Source organism: Echinops telfairi, unplaced genomic scaffold, assembly GCF_000313985.2.
Source record: "Echinops telfairi isolate 266 unplaced genomic scaffold, ASM31398v2 ScPeMD7_7410;HRSCAF=8448, whole genome shotgun sequence".
NCBI lineage: Eukaryota > Metazoa > Chordata > Mammalia > Afrosoricida > Tenrecidae > Echinops > Echinops telfairi.
In genome coordinates this window covers 2,735,103-2,745,806 of record NW_022111310.1, presented here as the reverse complement: position 1 = coordinate 2,745,806, position 10,704 = coordinate 2,735,103, and the positions used below count along the sequence as shown (strand labels likewise).

The 10,704-nt window shown below is 48.2% G+C and overlaps 1 protein-coding gene across 3 annotated transcripts in view; it reads left to right on the top strand.

Moving 5' to 3' along the window:
- CORO2A (coronin 2A) overlaps window positions 1-10,704 on the top strand; it is a 70,967-nt gene that overhangs the window by 31,371 nt on the left and 28,892 nt on the right. The window contains exon 1 of one of the 3 annotated variants that reach the window (XM_045296647.1): window positions 6,613-6,695. The exons of the other annotated variants lie outside the window; for them this stretch is intronic. Within the exon in view, the coding sequence (XP_045152582.1) occupies window positions 6,615-6,695 (81 nt within the window). The 5' untranslated portion in view covers window positions 6,613-6,614. Of the gene's footprint in view, window positions 1-6,612; window positions 6,696-10,704 lie in introns of those variants that run through there. 3 annotated transcript variants of the gene reach the window in all.

Below are 10,704 nucleotides of genomic sequence, written 5' to 3'. Positions count from 1 at the left end.
GGGGGGGGGGCCAAGTCCTCACCCCGCCTGTCGTTACCGCATGACTGTGGATCAGTCGAGCCACTTCCCCGAGTCTTGGTATCCTCCTCGGAAAACTCGGTCTCTCCTGGCCTCGGTCTCCGAGAAGCAGCACCCCACTGCAAAACAAGCCCCTCCCCAATAAAACATGCTTTGTAATGGCTCGCTAGGCTCCAAAGAAATCGGAGAAATTACCAAAGCCACCTTCCTCCCCCAAAAGGAAGCTAGTGTGGAGCCAAGGCCCAGCTCAGAGTGAGCAAACAGCAAACAGGAAGAACAGGCCTGCCCCGAGGGCTCCGAGGCTGAGGGTGTAGGTTGGGTCACGCGAAATTGCTCCTACTCACCTGTTTTGTTTTGTGTTTTGAGCCTCCCTTCCCCTTAAAAAAAAGTGATTTCGTTTAGTTGAATGGAGGAGATCTTTTCAGGATAGCAAGCTCAGGTTGTTGAGCCAGTGTGTCTGCCCCGAGCCAGACCCCCACAGGACTGAGAACGATGCCAGGCCAGTGGTGGCGCTGGCAGTCCCAGAAACAGCCCCCCCGTCCCCCTCCCCGGGCAGGACCCCACAGATGCCAGTCAGAAAAGTCAGAGCTCACCATCGGAAGTCACCCGGCACAGAAGTCTCCTTAAGGATCAGCTGAAACAGCCAGAGACCAGGCCAAGGCCCCACGAGGGTTTCAGAAATTAAAGCTATAAAGGGGACCTGGAGTCCCTGAGACCCGCGTCTTGGATGGCGCAGTGCAGTTGACTTAGAAATCGGCAACCCCAGGTAACATTTTAGATCCCCATTCATTTGGAAATTCGGAGGCACATTTCTGAATCACTTAAGGTCCAAAAAGAAAGGAAAGTGAACATTTTAAAACGGCCTGGAAAAAAATTTTTTTAATAAAAAATAAAAATAAACAAATTAAAAAAAAAAACAACGGCCTGGAACTGAACGATATGAAAATGCATAGTCAAACCTCCGGAATGCAGGCAAAGTGGTGCTTTGAAGGCCTGCATTTTTATGCAATAACGATCTTGTTAAATGTTGCTGTACATGTGTGTGCATGTTCAATATATGTAATACGTGTGTAGATCGATCGATCTTGAGCTTATGAAAATATCTCCTGGGGAGCAGGTAGGTCTCCGTGGGCATAAAACACAACACACATGTTATCTGTACAAAAACACGGGATGCTTCCGTTAGAAAAGGGGAAGGGTGAAAACGGCCTAAACACCCAACTCCTGACGTTGGAAGAACAGTCAATCCAAAGAACGTCTGAGGAAGGGAACATGAGGAAGGACATACTAGCAGAAACCGAGGAAAGCATGCAGACGGCCGTTCGGCTGTGTTGTTGCCGTGAGACGCCGTCCCATCGTTCCTGCGCGTGACGGCTCTGTGCCACCGCTCCGCCCAGCTCCGTGGTCTTGGGTCTTTGCTCTTTAAGCCAAGGTGGTGGCTGTGTACCGGTAGGTGGGCTCCAACCCTCGGTGGCTCTGTGTGCCCCAGACCGAAACCCGCCCTCCCCCTGTGGCTACGGCTGACCACTGGGATTGCAGCCCCTGTCAACCAACTTCTTGAGGGTCTTCCTTATCTCTCCCATCCTCTGCTTTCTCCAGCAGCACGTCCTTCTGCAGGGAAAGGTCCCTTCTAATGACATGTCCAAACGCCGTGTACCTGATTTTCCACGTGGGCAATAGGACAGCCCGTGACCCGGGTGCTCTTCCACTCGACATTGCCGGCCTGGGAGACCACCTGTGTGCCCACCTCCGCGTGGCCAGTACCAGTTCCTGGCAGCTCCGTGTAGGGCTCAGTCGCCAACTGCTCCCTCTCCTCTTTGACAACTTCCGGTTTTCCTAGACTCCCACCCCGTACATTCCATGCTCCCATCACGAACGGATGCTTGCCCCGGTGTCTTCTCCCGTTGAATGATGCCGCCTGAGCAAACGGGGATCCCCAAAGCTTGACTTCGTCTTCACCCCATTAAAGCCGGCTCTGCCTTGAGGGGCCGCTCTCCCGGCCTTGTCTTCTGAGCGCAGCTTCTGGCACGGTTTCAAAGAAGGTCCCACTGCTAAGGTTAAGGTTTCCACCGGCTCTTTTTCTTTCTTTTAAAGAAGTGGATCAGCATGTCCTTTCTTCTTAGTCTGTCTGAATCTGGAGGCTCCACCCAAACCCGTCCGCCATGGGTGACCCCTCTGGCATTGGAAATGCTGGTGGCATAGCGCCCGGCAAGGAAGCCCCACAAAAAGTACAGATGGCACACGGCCACAGGAGTGACGGCAAAGGTCCATGAACCAGGGTCAGAGAGAGATAAAAGTGGGTTCCTAGCAAAGGCTAATAAAGGAGACAATCCCCTGGAGGAGAGGAGGGAGAAGGGACAAAGAAGACCGGAAAAAGAAAAGCCGATACTTTAACGTTTATTTCAACTACACGAAGACACCTTTACGTATAGGTCAACAAGCCCGAAAATGGTGACCACCTGGGTACGTGGCAGTGCTGATTCAGTAGAAGTAGGAAGTCTGAAGTTTGTAGTTTTCATTGAAGCCGTGAAAATCCCTTCTGAAGAAAGCATTGGGGAAAAGTCAAGCTTTGGAATGGGAAGGAGCTGTGGAATAAGGAGCCTGCCTGGCCAAGGCTCACTGGTGGATGTGCAAACGGGACTTCGGTTGTTGGAAACTAGCCTGGGAAACCCTAAAGGATTTAAGTGAATTTTACTTTTCTTTTTTTTCTCTACCCGCTCGGGGGGCCAGGGTGGGGTCCAGCCTCTGGAGGGTTTTTAAGAATGTGGCTCTTCTCTCCTCTTAAAAAACAGCAACTTAATTGTCTTCATTTTCTATTTTCCCCTCTCACTCGTGAGGTAGAGCACACACAGAGAGAAGCAAACTAGATGTAGTCGCACAGCCCACGGATCCAACAGTGACGGGGGTCCCAGGAGGTGTCCTCCTCCTCCTCCTCCTCTTCCTCCTCCTCTTGGTTTCCCCCCTTTTCCCTCCCACCCTCGGTCCCTAACTCCCATCTCTCCTTCAGTGTGAAAACTGCTTTCTTGAGGAGAATGGTACCCTGAAACACTCATCTTGATGAGACTGACCAGCTTGGCTGAGCATCTGTTCCCCAGCTCTCTCAATCTCACGAGGGGGTGACGGACTCCCGGTTGTTCGGGGATGCGTAATATTCCATCTGTTTGTCCACTCCTCCACAGGTGGGGTTTTTGATTGTTCCCATCTCTTGGTTGCTATGGAAATCACTGTGATTGGCATGGGCGTGTCTCTGTCCATTCGTTCTGTGTTCTTCATTCCTCTAGGGCCAGGTTTAGACCAAGCAGAGAGACTGCGGGATCACAAGGCTTTCTGTTGGCATCTGTTTAGGGAAGGGCTAAACTGTTTTCGAAATAATTTAAAATAAATAAATAAATAAAGAGTGAACAGGTAGTTTACAATCTCATGAGATAACCAGCAATAATATAAAAATCTGGCGCTGAAAATGATAAGATTAGAGAGCAATGTAAACTAGTAACACTAACGTTTGTGTACCTTACGTTAAAAACAAGCAGAATTCAGCTACGCTTTAAAAGATGTGTAATTGCCCTTGTAGCTGTGTGTCAACTGGGTATGACTCATAGCGACCCTATTGGACAGGGCAGAGCGGCTCCACAAGCTCGCGTCTGTCCAGGAGTTGGGGCTGCTCACCACACACAGCCACCAGCTGCTCTGTGGGAGAAAGAGAGGGTCTCTACTCCTGGAAAGAGTTCCGTCTTGGAAACCCACACGGGCAGTCTGCTCTGCCCACTGGGCTGCCATGAATTGGGATTGCCTCAGGGGCTGGGAGCCCCAGAGCGGCTGGTGGTCTCCAACAGCCATCCATTCACCAGTTAGCATTTTGACAAATTTCCTTTTCATCTGTGTGTGTCTCTTTTTGAGTCCATTGAGAAGAATTTAGAAAGACGATGAAGCTTCATCCCTAGATACTGTGCTTCGGGCTGTATTTTCTAAGAACAAGGACTTCCTCTTACGCCTTGGAAGGCTATTCCAATTAAGTGGCTGGGTTTCTGTGAATTGTTGGACACCATTGTGGCCTCTTGCGATGGGCTCCCCCAACCAAATGATTTTGCCTTCGTCTTGTTTTTGTTCTGTTTAAGACAAATGTTGCTGTGTCCATTTTTAAAATGGAATTTAAAAGCTAATAGAACTTCCCCACAAACTTTTTTAGTTCCGCTTATAAAACCACACTGTAACCACCTGCTGAGATGATCACAATGAAACAACGCTAATGATAACATACAATCCACATACAAATTGCCCAATGGCCCCAACCCGGGCACACCTCATTCTATGCTGCTGCGCTTGATGGCACCCACAGGGCCGTGGCTGCTGCTGTGCAGGTTAGTGGCGCCCTGTGTGAAGCAAGTCCGCCACGTGTTTTCCAACAGCATGTGCTCATGTTTAGTCTCTGTACCACATTTCAGTAATTCTCACAATATGTCAAACCTCTCCATAACGGGCTACAGTGTGGTGTAAATGTAACATTCATATGCACCAGAAACCAAACCATTCAAGGGACTTGCTTTATTGTGATACTGTGTGAGTGATCTGGTCTGGAAGTGAACATGCGTGCACTCTCTCTGACATATGCCTGTGATGTCATAATGTCACCTAGCCTAACTTTCACTCCTGATCGAGGCCAGCCCACACAGGATCGCATATCGCATGTGGTTGGCATAGCTCACTCGCTCTACTTTGAAAGATTAATATTTTTAAGGAGGAAAGGCTAGTTTTGTAGAATATGCCTAAGTTTGGATTGCTCCAATTGTTTCTTCATGATTAGCCTCATGTTCTGAGTTTGAGGCAGAAAATATTCTATAAATGATGTGCGTTTCTTCGTTCATTACCTTATGATGTCCGTTTGCCCTGCTGTTGGTGATTTTAACTTGATCACGTTGTTAAGAGAGTGTAAGCATCATTCTTAAAAGAGACGTTACAAGAGGGACGAACAACAGAAAGGTGGGTGAAGGAAGAACGGCGGTTGATGTAAGATATGAAAAAATAATCATTTATAAATTATCGAGGGTTCATGAGGGAGGGAGGGGGATGAGCTGATACCAGGGCTCACGTAGAAAGGAAATGTTTTGAGAATGATGATGGCAACAAATGTAAAAATGTGCTTGACACATGGATGTATGGATGGAATGTGATAAGAACAGTGAAAACCCCCAATAAAATGATTAAAATAAAATTAAAATAAATACAGCCTTCAGTATGAGTTACACCTCAATGTAAAGAGTAAAAAAAATCCTTACAAATGAACCAACCAACACTGTGATAAAGAGAAAGGAGAGAGAGAGACAATACAAGCACCTCTCTAAAATCAGGTATAAGCCAGGAGGGTGGAGGGGAGGGGGGCTGGAAAGGGGGAGCCGATCACAAGGATCTACATATAAGCCCCTCCTTGGGGGACAGACAACAGGAAAGTGAGTGAAGGGAGATGTCGGACAGCGTAAGACGTGACAAAATAATAATTTATATATAATCAAGTGTTCATGAGGGTGGGGGGAGGGGGGAAATGAGGAGCTGATGCCAGGGGCTTAAGAGGAGAGCAAATGTCTTGAGAATGATGGTAACAAATGTTCAAATGTGCTTTATACAATTGATGTGTGTAGGGATTGTGATACGAGTTGTGTGGGCCCCCAATAAAATGATTTTTTTTTAAAAAAGAAGAAAGCAAATGTTTTGAGAATGATGATGGCAACAATGTACAAATGTGCTTGACACAATGGATACATGTATGGAATGTGATAAGAGCTGTATGAGCCCCCAATAAAATGATTTAAAAGAGGGAAAATAAATAAGTAAAATAAAATCAGGTATAAGATAAGTGGTCTTGGCCTGCACAGCAAGATGAGAAAAGTAAGTTGAAGATGTTAGGACTGAAAGGAAGAAATAAGACCAGTATTACAAGGGGTACCCCACCCCCACCACCACCGAAAAAAACCCCAAAACAAACAGAAAAAAGCTCGGCTGGGAGAAATTTTCATAGTCTGCATTGTTCCCTGCTAGGTGAGCATCTAGGGACTCAGTCTCGGTTAGTGCTCCCAGTGGTATCACCTGGGAAGGTTCTCTGGTCACAGTGAACTTTTTTCGTAAAAGCACTTTCACCTGAACCACATTTTTTTTGGATGGCCAATTTAAGAGAACAGCGTGCAGCTGTGAGATTTTCTTTCCTGCTCCGGGAAAATGCCAGAGAAACTGTTGTGATGTTGAACACAGTTTACAAGGGCAGGGCTATGGGGAAAACTCAAGTGCACCAGTGTTTTTCCTGTTTCAAAAAAAGGTGAAATGTCGATTGATGACAAACCTCATTCTGGACTTCCGTCAACTGCCCGAACAGACGAACATGTCAACAAGATTCATGCACTTGCGGTCGAAGACGGACAAGGGACCAGACTTCCCTGGGAATCTGACCGCTAGCAACCGCATAGGACAGAGTAGAACTGTACCTTCCGCTTTCCGAGACTGTAAATCTCTCCCAAGGAGCAGCTAGTGAATCAGAACCGCCGACCTAGCAGGATGCTTATCTCCCTGGACACCTAGAGGTGTTGGAGCTCAGCTTGAACCTGGGTAAAATGAGAGGCTCCCTCGGGGCTTTGCGAGGTTCCAGAAATAGCTCGAAGACACTGTTAATTGCTGCTTTCCCAGACTTGCAGGTACCGGACCCTCCCCGAGCCACCAAGCCGGCTTCTCTCCTGTTCTTCCTGCAGTGCAGCTCCTGAGCGGGGCCTGAGGGGTGACCTGGACCCCGCTTCTGCAGTCAGCTCCCTGGGGTGGGGGAGTACAGGGGGCCGTGAAATCTGAAGGTCAGATACGCAGCACATACTTCTGTCCTTTGTTTTCTTTCAACGGTTTCTTTTGAGAGAGTGTTGATTCAAAGGGAGAAGGATGGGGCTCTCTACTCCTGGAGAGAGTTAGTCTCAGAAACTCGCAGGGACAGTTTCGCCTTGACCTCTAGGATGGAGTCTCTGGCAGTGAGCTTGTTTGTTTGTTTGTGGGTTGGTTCAAGGGCAGTTTTAAAAATTGATCTACAATGAACACATCATCCCATTCACTCTTAGCAAAAAGGGCCGTGCAATCAACGTTGTGGCTTGCTTCCCCCCACCTTCTTTCACATGTTGATGTTGATTCCTAATTTAAAAAATTATTGTTGTTGGTTTGTTTGTTTCTTATCCCATTTATTTTTCTAATTTACTTTTTAAGTCATTTTATTGGGGGCTCTTACAGCTCTTTCAACATTCCATACACCAATTGTATCAAGTATATGTGTACATTTGTTGCCATCAACATTTCTAAGACATTTTCTTTCTACTTGTGCCCTTGGTATCAGCTCCTCTTTTTTCTCCTCCCTCCACCACTCTCCCACCCTCGTGAATCCTTGTTGTTATTATTTCGTATCTTTCACTGTCCCTTGCCTTCCTTCACCCTCATTTCCGTTATACGTCCCCTTGGTGATGGGGGGGGGGGGGGCTATATATCCAATCTGGTAATGAGTTTCCCCTTTCTCACTCTTCCCCCTCCCTGACCATGCCCCTACCCTCATGATATTGCTACCCCCACTACTGTTCCTGAGGGGTTTATCTTTTCCTGATTTCCATGTGTTGAGAGCTCTTACCTGTACCAATGTGTGTTCTCCAGTCTAGCCAGATTTGTAAGGTAGAACTGGGTCATGGTGGGAAGTGTATGTGTGGGGGGCAGTTTTCAGAAAATAGAGGAATGTTGTGTGATTCGTCGGTGCTGTACTGCACCCTGGTTGACTCATCCCTTCCTAATAACCCTTCTGTAGGGGCATGTCCAATTGTCTACAAATGGGCTTTGGGTCTCCACTATTATTATTTTTCCAGTAAATCATTTTATTGGGGGCTCTTACAGCTCCTAGAACTGTCCGCACATGAGTTGCATCGAACACATTTATACATAGGTTGCCATCATCATTTTCAAAACATTTTCTTTCTACTTGAGCCCTTGGTATCAGCTCCTCTTTTTTCCTCCCCCCCACCCCCTCCACCGAGCCCTGATTTTAAGGAAGAATGTGGAGAGCTCCTGGTCCCCTTTGCCCAGCCTCCCCAGCAGTAAACCTGCCGCTCTGAAGTCACCTCCTGCCCACGGGACCACGTGTGTCAGAGCAGCCTTGCTTCACAGGGTTCCCCTGGGGCGGGTGTTTTAGAAGTTAGGTCACCATGCCTTTCTTTCAAGTTGCTTCTGCCTGGAGTCAAATTCCTAACCTTTTGGTTAGTGTCTCATGACTGTCTGCACCCTCCAGGGCCACCCTCTGTGACAGCGGGACAGCGCCACCACCAGGGTGCCGACGTGGGCGTGAGCAGGGTCCAGAGCATCTCCACCACCACCAGGATCTCTCCAGGGTCCCCCTTCGTAGCCGCTCCTCCCCCTGGCCCCCACCCCCTATGTAACCTCCCCTAACCACTCATCTGGTCTCCGGGTGAACCTGTTATTGTAAGCAGGTCAGAGAAACGGAATCCGCAGCACTCATCCTAGGGGGGTGCCTTTTTTTTTCATTCTGCGTAACTCTCGGGAGGTTCATCCAAGTGGTGTTTATCTGCAGTTCGTTCCTGCTGACTGTTGAGTCATTGTCGTGGTGTGGTGACAGCGTTTGTTTAACTTGTTCACCTGGTGAAGAACAGCGGGGCTGTTCCTCGGTTGAGGCACCGAGAAGCCATGTACAAGCCTTTGTGTGTGTTCCTCTCTCGGGGATAGATGCCCGGGAGGAGTGCCGAGCATGTTTGCCTTTATAGGAACCTTCCAGATAACGATGGAGTCCCCTGGGTGCTAACCTGGAGGTCGGCAGTTCAAACCCACCAGCCACTCCCCAGGAGACAGGCGTTGCAATCCCTTCAAAAGATAGCGATGTATCCTCCGGGAGCAGCTCTGCCCTGTCCTGCAGTCCCACCCTGAGTCCCAGTCGCCTTGACGGCAGTGGGGTTGGTGTTTTGGTTAGCCAAACAACTTGGGAGTACTAGTGTCACACACTACAGACAGGTAACGACGGAAATACCCCCACTAGAGGCTTTTGAGAACAGAAATGTGTTTTTTCACAGTTGTGCAGGCCTGGTCTAGGTGGTGTGGTCCCTCCTTGTGGGTAACCCAGGCTCTCTGTGGCTCTGGGCTTGTAGATGACCCTCACTTGGATCCATCTTCCCTCTTGCTTGACTCCATTATCTTTTTGTTTTTAACCGTTTGATTGGCATGTCACTCACATAGCATACAATTCAATAGTTCCATCCTAGTAAAAAGAGGCATGCCATCATCGCCACAGTCCATTTTAGAGCAGCTCCCTCTTGCTTGTGCTCAGTAATTAGGCCTCTGTTTTGTCCCCAAGAAATCATTCATCCAGTTACTCCCTCTATAGATCTACTCATCCTGGATTTCATATGCAGAAAAACATAACCGCCCCCAAAGAAACACCTAACAAAGTGAAACAGAAAAACCTCAATAGGAAAAAAGTACTGATAACTGGAACAAATGCCACGTGTGTCAAAAGTGAGATCCAGTGATGGGGTGTTCAGTGGCGCCTTCCTGCATCTGCAGTACCCCACTGTCCCACGCACCCTGCTCTGTGGTCAGAGGGGATTCACTGCAGCACCAATCCACGTGTATTCCCCCTTCGCTTTTTTTTTTTAAACGGAAACTACTTGAAGATAGGTCAAAAGAATCCTCTATTTTTTTAAAACGGCTCTTTTTACAATCAGGTGTTTTGATTTAGAACCCACCTTGCTTAGGTATGCTCTCATTAAATAATCAAGTTTTATTTCGAGACAGGATTTTATCCGAGTAGCGGCATGTGGGAGGGGCCTGGTGTCGCCCTGGGTCCCTGTTGGGCTGCCAGCCACAAGGTCAGACCTTTGAACCCACCAGCCACTCTTCAGTAGGAAGACGGGGGGTTTCTGTGCCTGTGAAGACCTACGAAGTCAGAAACCCGCAGCGGCAGGTCTGCTCTGCTTTAGAGAGCTCCTCGGAGTCAGCAGCCTCTCGATGGCAGTGATTTTGGTTGTAGAGAACAGCATCAGCAGGACTCCAACACATTTTGGTGTGGCACAGTTTAATCCTGACCAAACCATCCAAACTCACAGCAACCCCTCATAGTGGGTTTCCACGACGACAGCTGTTTACAGGCGTAGAAAGCCCAGTCTTTCTCCCAAGGAGCTGCTGGTGGTTTTGAACCACTGACCATGAGGATCACATCCCAACTCGTAACCACGACACCACCAGGGCTCCAAACAATAAGTTAGGAAATAAAATGTGACCTGGAACCTGTGGCTGTGATGATCGTCAGGTGCCGTGGAGGCGGTCCTGACCCAGAGTGACCCTGTGCCCAACAGAAGGAAGCACTGCCCGGCCCGGCGCCGTGGTCACACTTGTTTCCACGTCTGAGCCTGTTCTCGAAGCCACCGTGTCAGGCCACCCTGTTGAGGGCCTGCTCTTTCTCGCTGCCCCGTACTTTTTTTTTTTTCACCTATATTCTTCACCCAATTCCATTTTATTTGTAGTCTATTTCTTTTTTTTTTTTTAATCACTTTATTAGGGGCTCATACAACTCTTATCACAATCCATACACACATCAGTTGTGTAAAGCGCATTTGGACATTCATTGCCCTCATCATTCTCAAAACATTTCCTCTCCACTTAAACCCCCGACATTAGGTCCTC